The sequence below is a fragment of the Miniopterus schreibersii genome, assembly GCF_964146895.1.
Source record: "Miniopterus schreibersii genome assembly, chromosome: 12".
Taxonomy (NCBI): domain Eukaryota; kingdom Metazoa; phylum Chordata; class Mammalia; order Chiroptera; family Miniopteridae; genus Miniopterus; species Miniopterus schreibersii.
This window is the reverse complement of record NC_138112.1, coordinates 66,827,224-66,850,758: the sequence shown is the minus strand read 5'-3', so window position 1 is coordinate 66,850,758 and position 23,535 is coordinate 66,827,224. Positions and strand designations below refer to the sequence as shown.

Sequence of the window (23,535 nt, the reverse complement as noted above, 5' to 3'; positions counted from 1 at the left end):
CCTGACTCACGCATAAGCCCTTGGAAGTAGGTACGGTCCCTGTCCACCCCAGTGTCATTCATTGTTAAGACAAGGCTAACACCCGGGTTAGGTATTAGGTTACAGGTATTAGGTTACAGGCTCAACTGCTACAACCAAAGCCTAAATAACAGAGGCTTAAACAAAACACAAGTTCATTTCTCTCTCAGGTAACAGTCCAGGTGGCTCCACAGGGATGGGGACCCAAATTCTTCCGTGGTGCTTTGCCGTCTTCAACATAGGGTTGCCGTCTCTGGGTTTCATGGGGCTGCTCCAGCACCTGTCACTCCGTCTGCATTCCAGCGAGCAGGAAACAGAGAAGGGAGAGCAGGACATGCCCTTTCCTTAAAGGGCATAAACAGAAGTTGTAAATAACTTTTCCGCCCATATTTCATTGGCTATAAAGAAGTCATGAGGGCACTTTTAGGTGAAAGAGAGGCCAGGAAACGTACTCTTTAGCTGGATGGTCCTAGACTAGGGGTTCGATTACTAAAGGAAGGAGGTTATACCCTCCTGTTTCAGTGAAAATACGCTGAGTTACATACATCAGGAAGACGTACAACCCCCACATTTCGGTGTTTCAACACCACGAAGGTTTCTTTCTCATTCACACCCAGCTCAGGCTGGCAGGGAGCCCTCTTGGGGAGAAATGCTGGTGGCCGAGCCCTCTGGATGCGGAAGGGACGCCTGGCAAGTGCGGCTCCGGCTCCTAAAGCCTGCCACCCGGCTGGAGCACGTCCTGGACACCAGAAGGTCGTGGGTCCAGTTCCCGGGGGGCACAGGCCGAGGCCTTGTCCGTTCGCGCGCCGGGGGGGGGGGGGGGCACAGCCCCGGCCCCTCGGTTCGTCAGGCTCCTGCCGGGAGGCGACCACGCGAGGACGGCGTGGTTTGTACAGCGCTTCCCACGCACACGGGCTCAGAGCGAGTCAGGCCCTTGGGAAACAGCGCACTCTGGGGAAGCCGCTCAGGGCTGCCTCGCGGAGCCGCCACCCAGTGCCAGGCCGGCAGGCCCTGCGCTTTGCGGGGGGCACCGGTTCTGCGGTCGCAGGTCCAGGGGTCAAACGGTGCCAAGGAACTGGGCACTGGGTAGCCGGAGCTCCGCCCACCTGGGGCGTCCCGACGCGCTGGGGGTCCATTCGTTCGCTCCCGGGCCCGTCTCGGGGGCCGCCCCCAAGGGGAGCCCCGCGGGACCCCGGCGGAAGGAGCGGGAGGCCCGCGCAGGCGCACTGCCCGCGGCGCCCGGGCTCCGCCTCCTGGGCGGTGTCCCTCCCGGAGCGGGGCCAGAAGCCTCGGGGGGCGGGGCGGGGCGTCCGCCGCGCGGGCGGGGGCTCCTGGGCCTTCCCGTGGGTGTGGTCCCGCGTGGCCACGAGTGTGTCTGGTTGCGGGGGGGGGGAGCCGGTGCCGTGACTCAGAAGCACGCGGGGCGCCCAACGTCGCAGCGGGGCGAGCGGCGTGGGTCCCACTCCCAGATCCGGACGTTGGAGGAGGGTCACATCCGGCGGGAGGGGGCGGGCCTCCGGGCCCCGGAAGTGTGGGCGTGGGCTGCGGTTTAACCCGCGGCGGCTGTGGCGGCTCGGCTGCGGCCCCGGCAGGTGAGCGAGGCCCGGGGAGGGGCGAGGACGGGGATGGGGGTGGCGCTGCGGTGGCCGTCGGCGCGCCCCCTCCTTCCCGCCTCGCTGTGGTCGAGGCCGGTGATTGGGCGCGAGGGGCGCGTGACTGCGCGGAGGTCTGGTTCCGCTGCCCCTCGCGGTGGGCGGCGGGGAGGGAGCGAGGGGAGGGCCGGAGGAGCTGCCCCGGCGGCCCCCGCAGGTGGGGCCCGCGGCCCGCCCCTCCGCTCGCCGCCGCCCTTCCTCCTCCGCCCCAAATTCGAGCATTTTGCTGGTCACAGTTCTGGTGACGTTAGAGACAGTTTGCCCATTGTACAGATGGGGAAAGAGGCCCAAGTGGCGTCCGACTTTCAGAGAGCAGAGGGGAGGCGGCGGCGGCGGAGCGGGCCGGGAGCGGCACTCCCGCCTTCGACTCCCAGCCTTGTGCCCTCTCTCCAGGGCAGTGACAGGATGGGCTTTAAAGCCTTCTCTGTTCTTATCCTGTTGAGTAGAAGGGCATTGGGGGTGTCTGTGTGCGCGTGCGCGCCTGGTTCTGGGTACAAAGGGCTGTGTGTGTGTGTGTGTGTGTGTGTGTGTGTGTGTATAGGTAGGTATACTGTAGATAGATACATGCCCCTTCACTTACAACAGGGTTGTGTCCTGATAAACCCATAATAAATCGAAAATAGTTCAAAATGCACTTAATGCACCTACTGAACATTATGGCTTAGCCTACCTAGCCTACCTAAAATGAGCTCAGAACACTTACATTAGGCGATAGTTGGGCACAGCCATCTAACACAAAGCCTATTTTATGATAAAACTGTGGAATATCTCACGTAAGAGATGCGTATCACTTTTGTACTATCATAACGCCAAAACATTGGAAGTCAGGACCCTCTGTATATCCAGCAGGTGTCTGGTCCCTCCTCATTTCCTCGTATAGCCAGTGGGGTGCTTATTTCCCACTTTATGAATGGGGAAAAATGTGACCTGGGGCTGTGTTGTGAGTTAGTGGCAGAGTTCACGCTGCATTTCAGGGTCTCAGCCCCTAAGACAAGTCAGTGCTTTCTCAGCCACACAATGTCTGCGCTCACTCACCAGAGTGATGCCCACTTTTAGCTCTGGAAGCTTCACAGGGTCACTTCCCTTTGCTTCAGCAGTGTCCCAGTAATCCTGTCGCTGACTCAGGCCTTTTCCACGCCCCCTACCTTGGCTCCCTGCCTCTTACCCAGGAATCCTATATCCTACTGGTTCACCCAAGATGCTGCCACCTGACTCTCACGTCCGTGACTGTTAGCCAGCCCTAGAGCTGGAGGTGATGGTGATGGAGGGATTTGGGAAGGAAAGCCTTTTTTGGCTATTGTCCAAAGCTGCAACCCTGTACAGGACTGCACTCTGGTTCTGGATGGAAGTGAGGACTTCGGGCGAAATACTGGACTCTAAAGTAAGAGTCTTTGTTCTTGGAGGTCATAGTACCCAGACAAACTTTTTTTCCTATATTCTGTTGGAAATCTGGTTGGTGCCTTTGTAATTTCCATTAGGTAGAATATTTTCATTGTAGGTTTCTTCATCTGGGCAGCTACTGGTTGTTTTCTTAGGTAGTGGTAACTGATTTCTTGTGTGGCTGCACATGCCCTTGGCACTGTTCGAGGGACTTTGTGAATGTAGTGAACTCTGAGAACACTTCAGGGTAATCGGTGATCCCATTTTGCAGATGAAAAATTAGTCATAGAGATAGTAGATCATTAGGTTAGGGTCACATAGTCAGTAAGTGGCTGAGTTGGGATTTTTAACCTGCTAGTCTCATTTCAAAGCTAATGTGTACTTGCTGGGACTTGCGAATCATCTGTGATGCTTATTAAAAATTCAGAGCTACACCTCTGGAGATTCTTGCTTAGACTGGTTGGGTCCCAGGAATCTGTATTTTTAACATGTACACGTGTGATTCATATGATAAGGCAAGTTTGAGGAACCTTACCTGAAGGAGTTTGTAGGTTTGCTGAGCTTGGAAGTGAGATTTTTCCTAGGGAATCCTGTTTTTTTGTCTTATTGCTGTGAAATTGGGTAATCTGACCTAAATCTGCCATCAAAAGGGTGCTGGGGTAACTAGCCATATGAATCATCTTCGGATACTGTTGGCCAATACTAGTAGGGTTTTTTCAGACTCACATAATCAGATCATTGAAGACTTTGTTTTAATCTGATTAGAACTCTGTTGTTTGGAAATTCTCTTAATTTCTGCTTAAGGTCTGGAGTTTTCAGAAGTTTCTGGTTAGTTCCTGGATAGTTACCTCAAATCAGAGAGATCTCTGTAATAGCATTATTGTAAAGGCGTGTTTGCTTAGCAGGTGCTCCTCCATGGCATTTGTTTCACCACTCACAAGTTTTTCCCTTTCACAAGTTTATGTGAAGAACTTGAGCAAATACCAAACAGGTTTGTCTAGGGCTGATGGAGCGGCCCCCTGGGGCTTAGGATGGGCTGGAGAGGAGATAGAGAGAGAAGAGACTCACCCATATATGGTAAACAGATGATTCAGGTCAGGTATGTGTAGCATTAAAGACACAGAAGTACCATTAAGACATTTTAGTCTCATTGCTAATTTATCTGCTCCCTCCTCAGGAGGATTGCAAGTAGTAAAAGAGTCAAAGTCAACATTATAGTATGACTTTATTTTCTTTCTGTTCAGTAAATATTAATTTCTAGTTTAATTTCTTTGTAAGCAGAGGATGTACTTCGTATGATTTGAATTCTTTTGACTTGCTGAGACTTATTTTATGGTCCAGGATATGGTCTACTTTGGTAAATGTTCTGGGAGCACTTGAGAAGAATTTATTTTTTGTTGCCATTGAATGGAGTGTTCTATAAATATTGACTAAATCAAGTTGGTTGGTAGTAGTGGTATAAGTCTTCTATGTCCTTACTACTTTTTTGTCTACTTGTTCTATCAGTTATTGAAAGAGGGGCATTGATAGCTATAATTGTGGATTTATCCATTTCTCTGTGTAGGTTTATCAGTTTTTGCTCCATGTGTTTTGAATCTCTGTTATTAAGTACATAAACATTTTGGAATGTTATGTTCGTTTGATGAATTGACCTCCTTTATCATGAAATAGCCCTTTTAATCTCTGGTAATGTTCTTTGCTCTAAAATTTACTTTGTTTCATATTAATATAGTCCATCCAGGTTTTAAAAAATTAGTGTTAGTGGATTGATATCCAGGATATATAAAGAACTCCCATAACTCAACAAAAAAGCAACTTGATTAAAATGGGCAAAGGACTCTCGTAGACATTTCTTCAAAGAAGGTCTACAAATGACCAATAAGCACATGGAGGAGATGCGCAACATCTAGTCATTAGGGAAATGCAAATCAAAGTGACGAGATACTGCTTTACACCATTTAGAATGGCTATTATAAAAAACATTAGAAGTGTTGACAAGGATGTGGGGAAATTGGAACACTTATTTATTGCTGGTAGGAAATATGCAGTAAATATGCAGCTGCTGTGGGAAAACAATATGGCAATTCCTCAAAAAATTAAACAGACTAGCCATATGATCCAGCAATTCTATTTCTGGGTATATGCCCTAAAGAGGTACAAAAAGAGACTCAAACATATTGGAATGCAGCATTATTCACAATGGCCAAAAGGTGAAAGGAACCCAAGTGTCTGTTGACAGGCGAATGGGTAAACAGAGTGTGGTACATACGTACAATAGAATATTATTCTGCTTTAAAAAGGAAGGAACTTTTGACACATGCTACAACGTGGATGAAACCTGAAGAAATGCTAAGTGAAACCAGCGAGTCACAAAAGGAAAAATATTGCATGGTTCCTCTTATAAGGTTCCCAGAGTAAATTCCCTGAGGCAGAAGAATGGTGGCTCGGAGGGAGTGGGAAGAGCAGGAATGGGGAGTTAACGCTTAATGGGTACCCCCTCCATGTGCCATGGCCTGGAAACTCTCTCTAGGCAGTAAGTTGGGGCAATTTTGGGCTTATCTTGTTTGTTTCCCTGTCAGGAACCCCTCCTGCACTGCCTGATCTATTGTCTGAAAACTGATGTTTTGTTCGTTAGTCTCACTCTTAGTTGTTTGAGGCAGGAGGGTGAATCTGGTCCTTGTTCCTCTATGTTTGCCGAAAGTGAAAGTCCCTGTCTAGTTAGGGGTCACCGAGCACCCTGTGTGTGCTCGGCATTGACCTGGGTGCTGGAATGCAGAGATGAGTGAGACATGGGCTGTGCCCTTGGGGAGCTCACATTCTTGCTGGATAAAGATGCTGTGTGTACTTACAGAGCACCACGGAGGGCAGGATGAGTTCTTTGGGAGAAGCAGCAAGGAACACTTCCCAGAGGAGCTAGAATTTGAAGGATGGGCAGGTATTTTTAAGCTGGAGAAGGCATAGGAAAGAAATTCCAGGAGGAGGGAACGGCAAGAGCAAAGGAAGGCAGCAGAGCTTGGGACTCTTTGAGGGAAAGTCCATATCCTATTAATCATTATATAGATGCGGGCTATTTGTGAAATGATTAGAAGCTCTTTGTTTGTTCTGAGAATAGTAGGTAGAACAGAAAGAGTCGGGTGGGGTGAGCAGCCCATGGGGCAGTGGAGGGAAATCTAGCCGAAACGGGAGGCCAGGGGTCAGCTGATAAGCCAAGAGCATAAGATTTTGAATGTAATACTGAAGCACTGGAGAGCCATGGAAGGTTTTAAGCAGGGATGTGAGAGCTGATTGACTGTTCCCTAGTGATTACTGGGGTATGTGGGAGAGGGATGGGCTGGTAAGAACCAGTAGGGCAGCTCCAGAGAGGCTGGCTCAGAGCAGATATCCTTCACAGGATGAAAGAGTCCCGAGCTCAGCGCAGTGTCTGGCATTGCCACCTTTTACCTGTTAGATAATGGCCTTCGTGGAGTCCTGCCTGAGTCAAGAGCAGGTATGAATAGCCTCTGACCTGGTTTGCCATTTTCTGTGGCTACACTGTCGCCCTAAACACAGCTGCCTGCCTCTGGTGGACCCAGGAGGGCTCAGACCTCACTGCAGGGGGAGGGTTCTTAAGCTCCTCTACCTTATACTGGCCTAGGAGGGCCCCAAATAAGTGAGAACAGTGAGTCTCACTGCCTTGGACTTTGAACAGATACACCTGAAGTGACTCCATACAGACTCCTAGATATTTGTCCCGAGTGTGCCCTTGCCCTGACCTTAATCTTGATCCTTCCTAGAGGGGATAGTTGAACTTACCAACTCAGCTCGCTCTGTGCAGATTGGAAAGCATGGGGTGGGGGTGGAGGACTGATAACTGCAGACTGAGCTCCTTCCGAGTCATCTGAACAGTTGGGACAAAGGAGAAACAAATGGAAGTTTGGTGTGAAGCAGCTTAGGATGGTTTCCTTTTCAAATCAGAGCCCTAGGCCGGAGAAGAAAGAGGCTTCTCCAAGTGGCTAGGGTGTGCTTTACTGTTAGGGAGTTATTAAAGAACCTGTGTCTTGGCCATTGTATTGAATGCTGTTGATCTGATTACATCCAGCCACCGGAGTTCTGTCGCTCTGTTGACTGATGGACTGATGCCGTCTTGGGAGGAATCTTAAGTTCTCTCTCTTCAGCGTCCTCGTGGGAAGTGCTTGCATTGCAGAGGTAGGAATGGGCTGAGTGCGTGAGCTCAGCCACGGTGATGAAAACCACGACTGTTTATTGAGTTTCCAGCTACTAACTCATTTCATCCTTTTAAAAGCTCTGCCTTACAGAAGAAACCAAGGTATGGAGAGATTGAGTAACCTGCCCCAGGTCCCCAGCCAGCAGTGATGAGAGTGCTCCCCGCGCCAGCCCATTTGGCAGGGTAATTGGGCTCATCATTCCTGGACCTTCTCACTTGAGGGCCTCCGCCTGGGAGAAGAGGGGTCAGGTGGAGTTACTCAGTGGGCCCCTTCGAAAGCCTGCCCTGAGAGACTGCACATCCCCCGTAGGTGTATGGGCAGCTTGCAGTTGAGGCCCTTTGTTCAACTGTATGGAGCCTGTTTCAGAAAGTCCCGTCCTTGCTTCCCTCCGGGACCTGCTCTTCAGAGCCCTCCCAGTGGGTGCCTGGCATGGTTGTCAGGCGGCATTTCACACAATAAGGTGTGAATGTGTGTAAATTAATGTTACCTAGCACCTGCTTGGTGCTTTTTCTAGCACCTCTAGAGGTTCTCTTGTTTAATTCTCATTAAATCCTTACAGCAACCCTATGATGTTGGTGGGATTAGCCCCATTTTACCAGTGAGAAGCAGAATTAGAAAGGTGAATAATTTGCCCAACGTCAAGTAGCTAGTAAAAGGTCACACTGGAATTTAAATCCATTTGGCTTTAAAGCCCTGAACTCTTTTCACTACCTTTCACGCTGTCTTAACTTTAGCATTGGAAGTGGGAGGGATCCCAACCCCAGCTCCAGAGATTCCTTAGAAAGACTGAATACTAGAAAGGTCTCCCTTCTGGGGCTTCTGTGCCAACTTTCAGAATTGTGGGGCGGGTGAGTTCGATGGTGTTTTGGGCCAGGTGAGACTCGCGTGATGGCTTGGTCCTGTGTGAAGACGGGTGACTGGCTCAACAGTCTGCTGAATCTTGCCTGCACGGCTAGAATCCTTCTGGAAGAAGAAAAATAGATCAGGTCAATAAATATTTCCTCATTAGGAAGCAGGATTAGGAGGTTTTCTCCGGCAACCACAGGGGTCCTTGACAGGGGTGGGATGGGGCCTGTTTTGTATAACACTCTGGGATTGAATTTTACGGGTTGCCACGGTAACAGCTTCTTCTGCTGCCATAGGTGAATGTGGGAAATTTACAAGAAATCCAAGGCCTTTCAGTGAGATTTCAGGCTTGGAAGTAGGTGGCAGAGAAGTATTGTCTGGTAATGATGAGGGGATTGGGGCCAGGGAAAGCAGTAGTGCTGGCCCAGTCACAGTTCCGTGTCATGATTCAATAAGAGCAGTCATTTTGCTAGACTCAGTATTGAGCCCCAGGGGTGTCAGGAGTCACCCCTAATGATCAGATTACCCCCAGAGGCAGAAAAATTAATATTTGTCCAGTGCTCAGGAGCCTGCAAAGGCCTGCTCACCAGAGGCACACAGCCTCCAGAGGCACTATCATCATAGTGCCCATTGTCTAGAGGAGACTGAGACTAAGGGACTGGATCAAGGTTACACCAATAAACAGCTGTAGAGCCAAAGTGCAAAGCCGGGGCATCTCTTCCCAGATTCTGTGCTTTCCTCTTCATTCTGGAGGCAGAGCGGGCTTTAACTATTCTGAGGCGAGGGGCACCTCACGTCATCGCTAGGGCTGGTACACCTTACTCTGACCTGAGTACCTGGTGCTTAGAAAGTGCTGTATTTTGCTTTCTGTTTTTACTTTTTTCCCCTCTGAGTTTATTCTTTAAAGGATCTGATATCAGTTGAAACTATTTGTTTTTGAGCTGAACAATCCTGGCAAAGTTCCTCATTGAGCAAGATCCAGCAATATGTTGCTTTTTTCCCCTTATAAGGTCAGATCTGGAAGGCTGCCCTGAGTCTGAGCCCTTCCCAGCATCACCTCTCCACCTGGACATTCTGCAGCCACCCCCCTCGTGCCACCACCCCGGGGCAAGAAAAGATACGGCCTCTGGCATAAATCCACCAGGGTGCAGTGTTGTCTCCTTAGGGCCTCATATCTTCTGCTAGATCATGTTCCACCGTGTTCAAGGCATGTGAGATTGATTCAGTCAAGATACAAAGTAATGGAAAGAAGTTGAGACTTAAATGTGCCAGCATCAAGGACCAGTGACCAGAAACTTTGTTTCCCCCTCATCATAGTGTGTGGATTGCAAAGGCCCAGGGGCAGCACCTGTGGGATCCAGGACTCCTGTAAAGTATGTCACCTGCCCCCTCCCCCCCCAGCCTCCCCCTTTTCTGTGGAATCTCTTCTGGCAGCTGTCTCTCTTGGAGGGTATGCTGATTTCGGGTTAAAACCACACTCCATCTGGTGTTTCTGACAACTTTGAATTGGCTTCTGAAATTTAAAAATGGGGAGATGACACACGGATCTAGATTTCTAGCTTCCCTTGGAGACCTGGTAGGTCTGGCAAAGTGCCCCACCCTCCCACCTGCAGGAGGTGCCCGAGCTGAGCTGGAGGCCGAGATTTCCAGAGGGACACGCTCCCCTCCCCACCCAGAGGCTTGGCCTCTGGTGCACCTGCCTCGTCCTCATAGGCACAGGGTTTGTGATTTTTGTGATCTCTGGTGAGGTGAAAGCTTCAGAGGAGACAAAACAATACAAAACAAGATAGGAAAACCAAAAGAGAGAGAGAAGAAAGCTTTTTCCCTTCTCAGGGCCTGTTATTGAGGAATTAGTGACATTTTTTCATCCTGGTGGAGGGAACACAGATTAGCACTCGCCTTTCCACCTTGTTCCCCATCTGATCTCCTTTGAGTTGATGTTATTGCCCCCAAAAGAGGTGCTGTGTCTCTGTACCTGTAAACGCTATGCAGGCCCCTCCCTTCCTTACCAGCCTTCTCCTCCCATCTCCCGGCCATGCAGACCCACCGTGGCTCCCACGAGGGTCTGCTGTCATCTCCCCTTGGCCCTGGACCCTGGGACTCCTGTCCCTACACAAGCAGCCTCCTACAGTGAGACCTCGGGGGCTCCACACACACCCACCCCTCAGAGCTGCCCACTTCCCCACCCCTTGCTCCTCTGGGCCCCACCTCTGTTATGGCCCTGCTCACCATGATTCCTTGTGAACTGTTTTGCTTTTTAAAACCAAACTGAGTTCCTGGAGACTTAGCATGAGTTTTTATATTTTAAGGCTGTGTCTGGCACATAGCAGGGATTCAGTAAGTATTTATTTACAGCTCTCTGCCCCATTTACCTCCCCCTTCTTTGGGTTCTTGTTCAGCGCTTGGCATGTAGTAATGAGTAAACATTAAGTGTTTGGTCAGTAGAAGCAGGAAGAAAGGGGTGAAGCGTGAGAGGTGGAAGAAGCCCATTCCCACGTCCTCTTGTCTTGGGTGTCTGTCCACAGCTGTCTGGTTCTCTCCTTCCTGCCTGTCCAATCTGCTGTAGCATCGTTAGGAGCTCTGTGTACCACTGGGAGCACCAAGGTGAGCAAGCCATTTTCCTTTGTCTCTTCTCATCTCCTGTCCCCTCCTTCCAAATAGCAGACTCCAGACACTGCCCCCCAAGTACCCAGCATCCTTCTGGGCAGCTTGGTAAGTGGAGGGGGATCCTGGTCATGCCTGGGTACCGAGGGGCAAGGTCATTGAGCTTGGTCCCCCCCCCTCCAGTTCTCTGCATTGTGACACCCCTGGTGGTTGTGGTCACTTTGAGTTGTGCTGGTTTGGGTTTTGTTGCCAAGTTGGGTGACTGGGAGGCAGAACACTGCCAGCAGCAGGTTCCCATGCCTCAGGGGCCCCTGCTTTGTGGGCCTCAGGCAAAATACTGTCCTGTTCCTTTCTCTTTTTCCAAATTAAGTACCCAGAGAAGTGCTTGCTGCTCTTGGCCTCAGTAGTGGCTCTGACTTCTGAAGAAAGTCCCAGTAGCTTCCAGGGGCTGCTGTTGCTAACAAGACAGGCATTTGCTTGCTGGGGTTTGAGGTATCAGAGGGCAGGGTGGAGGAGGTGGCAGGGCCAGGGGCCTGGGGCTTGCAGACCTGCAATCTTTGCATCTTGGACCATCCTCCTGACTCCCCTGTGAGGGGTGATGGAGCAGGCAGGCAAAGGTGCTTGTGAAATTTAAATACCAAATGGTTTGTCAGACCTTTGGCAGTACTTTCCCTTTTTCTTTCTGGTCCTCTTTTCATCCCTGAAATAGGGGTAATTAAGCCTTGTTTCACTTTACTTATTAGAGTGATTATGTAAGTCAGCGATTTTTAAAACATGCACCACCTTACTATTTCGTCAGGGGCACTGACCTCCTTTCCCTTAGATGGTCAGATAAAAAACAGCCAACACAGTAGTTGCCAATGTGAATGAAATTATACCTATCTTTTTGTCAGATCGGTAAAATATATATTTTTGGTGTGCTGCAGAATTTTAGTAATGAGTTTATGTATGCCATGAGGTGGAAAATTGCTGATGGAAGTTAATGAGAATTTGCAAAGGGATTTGTCTCAGAAGAAAGGAGCCCTGTGACCATCAGGGGCTGTTTACCCATTTTATAGGTAAGGAAAATGAGCCCCTAAAAAAGAGAATGCTGGCATCTATGGGTGTGGGATCCTAAGCACCCCTCATGCCAGCAGTGCCTTGTGAGGTGTGAGAGGAGGCAGCTGGGGGTGGAGCCTGGTGGAAGGAGCAGTAGGCCAAGGGCAGGGCTCCTAGGTCAGGTGGGAGTCCCCTCCTTTGTCACCATAGGCAGGTTACATGCCATTCTGCCTTAATTTCACACCTGTGAAATGGACATGGTAGACTTGAGAGGGATGTCAGATGAGAAAGCAGAGGTGAAATTAGAAGAAAATGCTATAGCCCACATCCCACTGTGGCCAGTGACATCTCAACTGAAAACTTGCTGCCAGGACATAGGCCTACTGACAGCTAAACTCCACAGCAATGAAAACTCTGGGATCTTTAGTAATGTTAGGGGTGAAAGGTGTCCTGGCACCAAAAGTGCAGTCTGCTGCCCAGTTCTGCGCTGCCACGTGTGGTACTCGTTGAGCATGATACTTCCCGTGGGGAGTGGTTGAGGGGACAGCTGGTGCCATCCTAGGGAATTACGGCTCTGCTCAGGGCTCTCCTGGTGGGTGTGTGGAAACCTCTCCAGTGTGAGAGCGTGTCCGGACCCCTTGGAGCCTTTGCCAGTGACACTGCTTGCTGTGCCGTTAGTGTGTGGTTGGCCAGCTGCCCCTGCTGGAGCTTCTACTCTCGGCCCAGGTAGCTCCATGTTCAGCCTGACTACAGGAGCTCAAGGACACCTGTTCCATGGCAGGTCCCTCCCTGGGTGGAGCAGGGCTGGGTACCCTGCCACAGAGAGCCAGCAAATTGTCAGATGGGCCATCCTGGAGCTTTAGGAATACATAAGTTCTGTTGGAGTCCTTCACCAGCATTTGTTCTGGGTCAGCCCTCACGCTAAGCCAGGGCTCTGCCTACGTCATCCCATTGAATCTCACACTAATCCATTTTACAAATGAAGAACCTGAGGCTCAGGAGGTGCACTGGGTGAGGTCCTGCAGCTGGTGAGTGGCAGGGCCTGGGACTCAGAGCCCGTGCTCCTGATGTGCTTCAGATATTCAGAACATTGCTGTGCTTGTCCCTCTTCTGGTGGGTCACTTGTGCAGCACAATAGCATTGGGCCTCCGGAGCTTGGCTCCTTCCTGGGGCCTCACAGTCTGCTGTTCCCCTGCCCAGCTTTTAGACCACGGGTTTGGGAGCAGCAGGGGGAAGTGTGGACAGAGTGTAGGTTTAAATTTTGACTCTTCCACCTGCAAATGGGACGATCCCCACCTCACAGGATTAGGAGGGACAGCACATGTAAAACTCAGGCTGCGATGCTCAGTATCCAGTGGCATCCATTGTCACATGACTATCAAGGAGCTGTCTACCGTCTTTCTCAGAATCTGGCCCCAGATCAGCTGCATCTGCATCTCCTGGAGAGATGGGATTCTGGACCCCACCCTAGGTCACTGGCACAGCCCCACAGGTGGACCCAGGGCACCAGCATTTTCAGCCAGTGTCTCCCTGGCTTCAGGTACACACCAAAGCCTGGCAGTCCTTCCCTGCAAGGTTGGGGGCTCCATTCAACCCTCAGTAGATAACGGACGTGGTGTGACCCTGTTTGGGTGACCATATACAGGCATACCTGTTTTATTGCATTTCAGAGATATTGTCATTTTACAAATTGAAGGCAAGACTCTCTACCAGCAAAAAGATTAGGACTTACCTTATTGTAACACTTGCTTTATTGTGGTGGTCTGGAACCAAATCCGCAATATCTCAGAGTTCTGCCTGTGATTTGTCTAAACAGAGATGTTTTTGAGCTTGGAAAGGGGCATCACTAATTAGCTACCCTGGGACAGATGGAGTAAAGCAAGACTTTCCTGGCAAATGGGGGTGTGTGGTCAGTATTGATTGGTTTCTCTTTTCAACTTTCCTGACTCTAGGAGATGCCTCTTCCTATCTATTACAGATGGGGAAACTGAAACCCAGAGAAGGTTGCTTTCTGGTCATAACCTTTGTCCGTGATTCCAAAACACCTCCTTAGCCAAGTGGTCAGTGCTGACTCACTGGTGCGGTGGGAGGGGTGGGGACTTCAGATTTCCCATAGTGTCAGAATCCTCAGAAAACAGTTTTAAAACTGACATTAAGGCTATAAAACGCCTATCTAGAAAAGATAAAGACATAAACACAGAGGATCCTGTCAGCAGAAAGGAAGGAGTACTGGGTGTGTTTCTGTGTGTTTGTGCTTTCTCTTCTTGGTCCCTGGGGTCTGGCTGTGACCCCTTGTCATACAGACAGTCTGTCAGTGTCCCCCTGGGCAGAATGACAGGGAAGGGACTAATGAAGCCAACTCTTCCTCAAAGGAGACATTCTACTCAGGCCAGTCAGTTCCTTTTCCTCCCGATTGCCTTGGAAGCCAGTCTGGTGAATGATTCCCTGTTGTGATGAGGACAGGCGTGAAAGTGACAGCCTATTTTGTCTTTCCTTTGCATAAACTATTCTTTTAGTGTCACTTTTAAAAAACAACTGCAAATAGACTATATATGTGGGCAAAAAGGCAACACTAAACATATAATAAACAGTGTATATTATCACCATTTACATGATTCACATCAAAATGATGACATCTGAAAACATATCCCTTTTAAAGGATAAGTTTATCAATAAAATATTACATATCTTTTAATACTCTGGTACAATACTTCACATACTGCAGAAAACTTAAATGTAGGTCTAGTCGTCAGCTTAATAAAGGATCCTTTCCCATTAGCTTTTATTAACAAAAGAATCACTATTAGGTCTTAAATAAAACAGGCACATTATTAATGACATGATTAGAGGTTTAGGATGAAAACTTACGAAAATTAGTTTGATATACAGCAGAGTTGTACACCACACGGAAACCAGCTGTTTCATAGCTTTGTCTTGTGTGAACTGCCTGTCACGAAAAAGAGCCAACATTTGAATGAGGGAAGAAACAATAAACTATGCTTTGGAACTTATTTTTAAGAGGAAGAGGGAAAAAGGTTTCAACAAAAGGGCTAATTCAGGTCCTTCCTAATGAAGGCATTGTGAAGCCAGGGAGGCCATGCCCTTGCTCTGTAAAACTCCATTCCCTCAACAACATGCAGAAAACGTGACAGTCCATCTGTGTGACATGTGGGGAGGACGGCAGTTGCAGAGAACACTGAGGGGACCCAAGGTTGTCGGCACCTAAATATAACCCGTGGCCCTGTTGGAGCCTGTGGTGTTGCAGCCATGAGGCCCCTGCGTGTGCGGTTGGGCGTATTTCTGGTTCGGGCAGAAATAGACACCTACCGGAATGGGTGCTGGCATCAGAGCTCGCAGGCCACCTTGGGCCAATTTCTTCCCTGCCCCTGGCTGCCTGGCACTCTCCTCCTGCCTGTCCTTCGGCTCCTCGGGGAGCTCCAGCTGTGTTTTCCCTCTGGCTGCCTAGTGCTTCCACATGTTCTGCTTTCACATGTTTATGGTCTGGGTGGAAGGAGTGGCTCCTTTGTCTCCCTGGGGAGAAGGCTGGGCAGGGCAGCAGGAACACACTAAATGGGGCCCTTGTCCCTCCTTGAGCCACCTGCAATGGAAGGTCCTCAGGAAACTTGTTTGTCTCCACAGATAATATGATTGGGTTCAGGGGTCTCTTCCTGAGAGATCCTTTGCCTCATATCAGCATCATTTTGTGTTCATAGGGAAAGATGGAGACCCTGAAAGACAAGACCCTGGAGGAGCTGGAGGAGATGCAGAACGACCCGGAGGCCATCGACCGGCTGGCCCAGGAGGCCCCTGAGGTAGGAGGAGGCTGTCGTGGGGCCCAAGAAAGGGCAGCAGATGGGACTGCGGCACTTAAGAACGCTGGCTGGTTGGGAGTTTCGGTCAAGTTCATCTCCCTTTTCTGTGGCCTTCCACCTGGTTGGGACCCAGCCAGCGACACCCCTGAGGTGTCAGCCCAGCTCCCAGGGCCCTGAGAGTTCTAGGGGGTGGTGCTAGGAGCCCCGGCCCTTCACTTGAACCCTCACACCCCAGAGTTCTGCACTATTGTTGCAGCCCGAATCTGGAGGCGGTTTCTAGAAGCACGGGCACCATTTGTCCCTGCATTTCCCCAAGGGCCTGTGGCCCTGTGTCTCCCTGAGGAGCCACTCTTGGGCTGGAGCATGGGCTCATCTGACTGACCCACTTTTTGTCTTAACTGGCATCTAATCCTCTCAGCCCCTAATCGCAATCCTCCGGGGAATAAAAAGAATCCTCCTGTCTGTACAGAGCTTTCTACTGTATAAAGGGCTTGCCTGCCCTCCCTGGCCTGTGACCTGTGACTCCCCTTCCAGGTGGGAGAGGCCAGGTATGGACATGGCCACAGGGCTGGATATGTGCAGTTGCCCCTGGAGTGGCTGCAACCTGCCCACTGCTCTAGAAGCTACTACCTGCTGCTCTAATGCCAGGGGGCCACATCCCAAGCCTGCCAAGCTTATTTGATTGGTATTTGAAATATGTTGTTATTTTTGCTCATGCACAGGTGTGGTGTGACTCCCCTGGGAATTCACAATATGTTCACCAAAAAAGAGCAGCTGCCCTGCCAGCTCCTCCCTGCATCCGCCTCCCCAGAGCGCTTCCCTCTGTTAGGGGTGTTCTCACTCCTGGCCTTGCTGTGCCCCCCGCCACCCCGCTACCCAAATGAGCAATCTTTGCTGCAGCTGGAGGGGATGAGTATGAAGCAGTGTGTGAGGGGAGGTATGGGGACTTGATGTGGCACACACTGCCACCCCGAGCTCGTTCAGCAAGGTCACGGAGCAAGGCTTGTCTTGGTTAAACTCCAGGGCTGACTCAGGTGGCTCAGTAGGCCATGAGCTCTGCCAGGGCCTGGCTCTGAGCTGGCACCATGCGGACACAATGCAGGTCTTTGCTCCCCTGTTTTCCATTCTCCGTTGGTCACGTATTAAGCACAAGTGTCTCTTGAATCAAGAACCATGTTGTGGGAATCCCAAGGCCTGCTCTAGAGTGTACACTCCGTAGAAGCAAACCTTTGTACAGTTATAATTAGTTGACATCTGAGCTGGGCAGGCTGATAGAATTGGTGGCCAAGTGCAGAATCACGGAAAGCGGAAGCAGGGAACACCTCTTGGGTCGTGGCAACTTGAATTTTGTGGCGTGTGGCCATGCCTGGCTAATCGATTTGAATTCTCTGAGGCCGAGGAAACCATTCTGAAATCAAGAGTAATGAAGAGGGGCGGGCTACTTAGACTTTCAAAACCCCTCTATTAGCTCATCTGCACAGCTTCTCTGCAGGATACATGTTTGGCCTAGGAAGCAGGGACAGGTCTCCTGCATCAGTGTCATGGTCTGTCCCTGGCTTTCTCACACCCTCAGAGTAGGTTATTTTGGGGCCACATTGCATATCTGGCTTGTGGCCTACCCTGGGCCACCTTAGTCAACTTCAGACTAGGTCTCTTGACTCTGAATCTTGTAGATAAGTGGTTGGAACCCTTGGTGCCTTCCCTCCTAGAAAGCCTGTGACTTTTCCTATAAATTGGTCCTCTCTCCTACCTGGAGCTCTGCACAGTTTATGGAGGGCCCGTCGTGCGGCCTTGGGCAAACTGTTAACATTCAGCACCAGTGTCTCTCGTGTTTCTACCACACAGGCCGTTGGGTTAGGATTCAGAGAGGTGCCTGGTCAGAGTGCTGGCTCAGGGTTTGAACCAGGTCCACCTGACTCTAGCGAAGGGTTGAGTATGGCGGTTCCCCCATGGTGGGCGATGAGTTCCAGGGGGCCCTGGATGAGCCTGCCACGTGGTGAGTGGTGGTGAGTCTCTTGGTCAAGTGCCCTGTTCTTTTAGGTCCAGGACCTGCAGCTGGAACGGGAGATGGCACTGGCTACCAACCGCAGCCTGGCAGAGCGGAACCTGGAGTTCCAAGGCCCCCTGGAGATCAGCCGCTCAAACCTCTCGGACAAGTACCAGGAGCTCCGGAAGCTCGTAGAGCGGTGCCAGGAGCAGAAGGCAAAGCTGGGTAGGGGCAGTCGGACTCAGAAGTATGCTCTGGGGGCTCCTCTGTTAACTCAGGGTCCCACTGGAGGTTGGGCTAGGAGAGCTGCTGGAATAGCATGGAAGAGTAGATGCCCTCTCCCTCCCCCAGGACAGGAAGGCCAGCAGTTACTGCGGGTCCCGCATCCCAGCCCAGTACTGAGTGCTTTGCATGCATTCTTTTCACTGTAGCCCTAGAAGGGTAGGTCCCACTGTTACTCTCATTTCATAGATGAAAAAAGGAGGCCAGGGTTCTACAGCTGGCTAGAGGCTGAGTTGGGATTTGAATCCAGAGAGCCCTCGCCCCATGCTGCTGCTGTCGACTTGGCCAGCTCAGCTTCTGCGCGCTCTACAGAGCTGGTCCCGGCTTTTTGTGTCCCAGGACCTGCCATCTGTGAGGGTGGGCGGGGCTGTCCTGGTCTTGACAGCAAAGAGGTTCGGTGCTCAGACAAGTGAAGTAACTCCCCTGTGAGGCAGAACAGGGTTCGGGATGGGAAACTGGCTAGCCAAGGGCTGGGCTGGGCTCGATTGAGCTCCTCTCTGCTCAGGAAGGTGACCTAAGGGAACTGCTGCAGCCCCAGGGTGGTGGCTTGGCCTCAGCACACACAGAGGACCCTGGAAGCCTTTGCTGAAACCTTGGCCTCCAACACTGAATCGAAAGGCACTTGTGAGACATCGACCTTTCTGCCCTCCATTCCAGAGAAATTTTCTTCAGCGCTGCAGCTGGGGACCTTGCTAGACCTGCTGCAGATTGAAGGCATGAAGATTGAGGAGGAGTCTGAGGTGAGATGGCCATTCACACCCTCTGTTCCTTGAATAGTGTCAGCCCCTGGAGCAGGAGCCCTTGTAATGAGCACTGGGTATCTGCAGAGGGTGGGACAGGGGCGCATGAGTAGGTGGCAAAGATAAGTGACACCTTTTGTCCCAGTGGAAGCCCCTTTGGACGCAAAGAACAGGAACCCAGTCTCATTGGCTGAAGCAGACATGGGTGACCGATGACAAGGTCACGGGCAATTGGCAGATGTGGATGGATGGAGGGCAGAGCAGCAGGAGTCCTGAGGACTGACGCAGCCCCCCTCTCACCTGGGTCTCTGTTCTGCTTCCCTCTGAGCATCTCTCCAGGCTTTGTGGGCAGACCGGCTCTCTCCACTTCTCCATGTTCTGTGTGGAGGAAGCTGCCAGGTCCTCCCAGCCCCTGGGCAACCTGCACCAGCGACCAGGTGGCTAGTGTTCATCACTTACTTAGCACATACATGCAGTAGCCACTGGGGGCCTGGCACAGTGCCAGGGTGGGGACAGTGGTGACTATGACAGATAGTCCCTGCCCTCCAGGAGCTGACATTCTTGTGAGGGAAACAGAGCATAAGCAAATGAGTGTGTGTGTGTCAGCAGTGATGGGGGCTGGAGGAGGTAGGGAATGCCTGAGGGCCGAGGTAGGAGGGCTGCAACTGATCTTTGACCTGGGGGACCACTGGTGGCCTTGTTCCCAGCAGGTCTCAGTTGTCACCTGACCTTATGTCTTCCAGGCCATGGCTGAGAAGTTCCTGGAGGGGGAGGTGCCCTTGGAAACGTTTCTGGAGAACTTTTCTGCCATGAGGATGCTGTCGCATCTGCGCCGGGTTCGCGTGGAGAAGCTCCAAGATGTGGTGAGGAAGCCCAGAGCTTCCCAGGAGCCTGCCGGTGATGCTCCACCTCCCCGCCCACCTCCCCCCTCTCACCCAGTCCCCCAGGCGACACCCCCTGTGGTCGAAGAGCAGCCACCCCCACCACTGCAGCCACCACTGCAGCCATCAGGAGTGCCTCCCTACCCTTTGCCCTACAGCCCATCGCCTGGCTTGCCCATGGGTCCCACCGCCCAAGGCGCGCTCCAGCCAGCGCCCTTCCCTGTGATGTCCCAGCCCTCCTTTTCCTACGGTGGGCCTTTGGGCCCCCCTTATCCATCAGCCCAGCTGGGACCCAGGGCTGCTGGGGGCTACTCTTGGTCCCCACAGAGGAGCACACCACCCCGGCCTGGCTATCCTGTACCCCACTCTGGTGCCTCTGGCCCTGGGTACCCCTTGGCAGGGGGCCAGACTCCCAGCCCTGGTTATCCTCAACAGCCCTCCTACCTCTCGACAGGAGGAAAACCTCCTTACCCAACACAGCCCCAGCTCCCTGGCTTCCCAGGCCAGTCCCAGCCCTCAGGTCCCCCTCAGCCTCCCTACCCCTCTGGGCCTGCCCCTCCCTATGGGTTTCCACCACCTCAGGGCCCTGCCTGGCCTGGGTATTAGACAGGGCCCTGGCCCTTGGCCCTTCCTCACTTCCACCTGTACCACAACCTTTGGCCCACCCACTGCTGAGATTCGAGGTTAAATTGGAAGTGGAATTGGCACTCCCCATGGACTTGGGGGGACCTGGCTTGGAGCCTGCAGGCCCTGGAAATGCAACAGGCGGTCACAGCACTTACTGGCCTCCTGGGGGAAGGGGGCACCTCCTTCAGTGACTGGCTTTGGCCTGTCTGGTGCTGGCCAGGCTGGGAGTTCAGCACCTTCCCATGGGTGTCAGTGAGTGAGCTGTGCATTTGTGAACAGCTGCTCATGTCTGCACTCCTGCATTCTGAGCCCAGTGCAAGACTTGTCTCTGTTGTGGGCTGGCTGGTCTCCAGCCCCAGCTCACCCCCCTGGGATTTGGCCTATTCGTGGTGCCCACACCAAGGGACTTAGCTCTCTGTGTTTCTCAGGTCTATTCAAGGATGGCCTGCCCCATGCACCATGGCCAGGGTTGGATCACAGGGAGAAAAGAGAGTTAGGAGAAACACTTCATAATTTTTAAGGCACATAAAGCCATAATTGAACTCTGATGGGCTGGTGTCAGGTAAACTTTTCCTGTGTGCTGGTTTGAGTGACATCAGCAGAGCCAGTACAGTGAAAAGGCTGGGGGGTTGTAAAGGTGGCCCCCCAGACCTTGCTTGCACTGGTTGGAAAATCCAGGGGGTCACCTTAGACTCTGGCTAGACAGGAGGGAGGAGCTCTGGTCCAGGAGATTGTGGTCACATTGGGGCTCAGTTAGGAGTGGAAGGCCAGGTCGCCTCCCCAGCCACCCTCTCTTTTCTGGGGCCCTCCACTTCTGGTTGACTTTTTCCAAGGTTCACCCCATTCGTCCACTCCTTTAGTGCCTTGAATCTCATTTGCAGAAGCCCCCTCCCTCATGTAACTCTCCTCCACCCCCAACACCCCAAGACAGACATCAAAAGACACCCTAAAAGTGTGACCTCCCAAACGGTGCTTTCTGAAACACCATCCCCATGGCGGAGTCCATGTCTTTGCATCTCTCTTGTCTTTAGAATGTAAAGGGCAAGGATTGTGACTCAGAGCCACATGCAGCCCCCAGCACATTGGGGGTTTTAAGCATGTTCAGTAATAAAAAAAATGACAATAGACCAAAGGGGGTGTGATGAACAGAGCATGAACTTGGTTCCAGATGTGAACCAGGTCTCAAGGGCAGACCCTGGAGCTGCTATCAGTTTGGAAGTCATATGTGCCTTGAAATGTCCACCACACGAGCACCCAGCGTCTGGTGGCCTGGGTGCTGGGGACCCGCGAGGAAACTCGACCTTCTGGTGCCTGCCCCCTCCCAGCCCGCTTGCCATCAGTGGGTGTGTGGACGAGATGCTCGACTTGTGCTGTCGGTCCCTTGCCAACTGTGCTTCTCATAAGTTATTTATAAAGCAGAATCACTAATGGACTCTCCTGGTTCGAGTGCTTCGGAACTGGATGAACGACTGCTTGTATGTTGTGTAAATAATTGCCACAATAAACAGGAGTTCTGTGCAGTGTTGTGGCCCCAGTGGGTTTGAGAAGTGGGGAGGGTTGCTTGGGGTGGGGGTGGGGAGCCACGGATCTCTGCCGCCTTCAGGATCTCTCTGCCGCAAGGCCTCCTTGACTCGTGCGCACAGAGCCGCATCTGTCTGGATCTCCTCTCCTGAGCTGCTGCCCTCGCCTGGCCTTCACTCTGGGGCTGTCCTCAGCATTTTCTTTTCCTCTCCTGGAGTGGTTTTCCATCTTGGGCATTTCCATGCCTGAGCCTGCGTGTTGGTCTCGTCCTCAGTGGAGAACTTGGACTGTGCAAGACCACGTTCCTGCCACCTGCTGGGCAGACGACATTTTCTGTCAGCCTGTCCAGGAACCCTAGCTGGGGTCTGAGTCCTCCCATCAGTTTCCACACTGGGCTAGAGGGGCCGCTGGCTGCTAAGCTGGCTGAGGAGTCAGTTGGTCCCCTGCTATGGGCCAGCCTCCTCCTAGTGCCCCTTGAGCTCTGCTGGTTATCACGAGGCCTGGGAGGGGCTTCTGCTTTCAGGAGGAAGGGGGGGTTCCAGGGAGTCGGGAGACGAAGTTTCTGATGGACCCTCTTCCTTGCAAGGTGACAAGGGCAGGCTGCCTGTGGACAATGCCCAGAGTCACCAATGTTGAAAACGGCCGCATGTGTTGTGTGAAGCTTTCAACATGCCTTATCTAGTTGGGTCCTCTCAACTGTCCTTTGACACCCCCCCCCCCCCCATTTTAAACGAGGGTGGGTGGTTCAGTGACCAGGATGCACAGCCTGGGGGACTGGGGCAGACTCACACCAGCTCTGTCTGACCCGGCCTCAGGGGCTCCTGTGCCATGCCTGTCCAAAGGCCATAGTCCTGGGGGAATTGAGCACATGGTTGAGAGCCCCTGGGCTCCAGCAAATGTTCCCTGTCCTTTGCCCCCTCCTGAACTCCAGCCTTGCCTTGCAAATGTCTGGAGCCAAGGACATAGGGACAGCCTGGCTTCGTAGGAAGAGGCAGAAAATCTCACTTGCAGGGCACAATCAAGTTACTTGCTTTGGGCTGGTTCCAGAGTAATGGCAGGGTGCATGGGGGAGTGAAGAGAGGAAGTGCCACTTTCTGAGAAAACTTGGTTCAGAGCTGCTTCAGCTGGTCATCAGTGCGTGGCACCCCTGCTGGCCCTTGCTCTCCTCCTTTCTCCCAGGCCGCCCACACCCTAGGTCAGCACTCTGCACCCCTCCCTCCCCACCCAGCATGCACCACGTGAAATCACAGGGCGTCCTGTCCTCCGCCAGACCACAGTAGGCCTCTTGCTGCAGAGCAGGCTGCCTGGGGACAGACCCTAAGTGTCAAATTTAGAGCCTCAGAGAGATTCCCAGCTTAGTGAGAAAGGACACTTGGCTGAGTGAACTGGGACCATTGAAATGTGCTTTTATCTGTCAGGTTCCTCCCATTCAGTACTCCTAGGCCCTCGATGTGTGACAGCCAGACTTGTTGCTGCGAGTCATTGAACTTTCCTTTTGGGTCCTCAGTTTCCTTGACTTAACATGAAGAGAATGTGCTAGAATCGGGTGGCTCATGTGACCACCTGTGAGGGTCAGGTGAGTAATACAATTTAGGGGGACACACAGGTGACCACTGCCCTCTCTGGCTGAGGGTTGGTCCCTGCTCTGCTCTGGCAGGTGGCTGTGAGGCAGGAATGTGGACCAAGAGGTGCCCAGGTCACCTCCTTTAGGGCTGAGGGAGCTGGCCTGGGAGTGCTTGCTGGCAGAGCCTTGCTGACCCGCACGGCCTGTGGGCTGAGTCCACCTGCCAAGGCTGGAACTTGGCAAGGGTGCTTCCCAGGCCTATGTAGTTCCATTCAGTTGCTTAAGCAGGTCTTTTTGAAATGCATCACCTGCCACCACTTGGAAGACAGTGTTCTAGAGACTTTTGCCTCAGTGCAGCCCTTTGGGGGGTGGGTTTTT

General features: G+C 52.1%; 1 protein-coding gene across 7 annotated transcripts; it reads left to right on the top strand.

Annotated features, from left to right (window-relative positions):
- Positions 1-555: 555 nt before the first annotated feature.
- VPS37C (VPS37C subunit of ESCRT-I) lies at positions 556-21,591 on the top strand. Of its 7 annotated transcripts, XM_081155621.1 has the most exons (8): positions 1,269-1,610; positions 7,129-7,235; positions 9,112-9,474; positions 10,627-10,705; positions 15,457-15,555; positions 17,596-17,767; positions 18,482-18,564; positions 19,308-21,591. In XM_081155621.1, exons 5-8 carry the CDS (start codon positions 15,463-15,465, stop codon positions 20,049-20,051), a joined length of 1,092 nt encoding a protein of 363 aa, XP_081011747.1. In that variant the 5' UTR covers positions 1,269-1,610; positions 7,129-7,235; positions 9,112-9,474; positions 10,627-10,705; positions 15,457-15,462; the 3' UTR covers positions 20,052-21,591. The 7 variants fall into 7 exon arrangements, with proteins under 7 accessions (XP_081011752.1, XP_081011747.1, XP_081011748.1 ...); XM_081155622.1 differs by lacking the exon at positions 9,112-9,474 and having other exon boundaries at positions 1,310-1,610; XM_081155624.1 differs by lacking the exons at positions 1,269-1,610; positions 9,112-9,474 and adding an exon at positions 6,442-6,537.
- Positions 21,592-23,535: the final 1,944 nt, after the last annotated feature.

What these genes read in the sequence shown, in the direction of transcription:
- VPS37C (XM_081155626.1), top strand. Translation starts at nt 691, where the DNA reads ATGCGGAAGGGACGCCTGGCAAGTGCGGCTCCGGCTCCTAAAGCCTGC. An exon ending in CACGTCCTGGACACCAGAAG is followed by an intron (nt 772 to 15,456) that starts GTCGTGGGTCCA and finishes TTGTGTTCATAG; the next exon opens with GGAAAGATGGAGACCCTGAA. An exon ending in AGATTGAGGAGGAGTCTGAG is followed by an intron (nt 18,565 to 19,307) that starts GTGAGATGGCCA and finishes TATGTCTTCCAG; the next exon opens with GCCATGGCTGAGAAGTTCCT.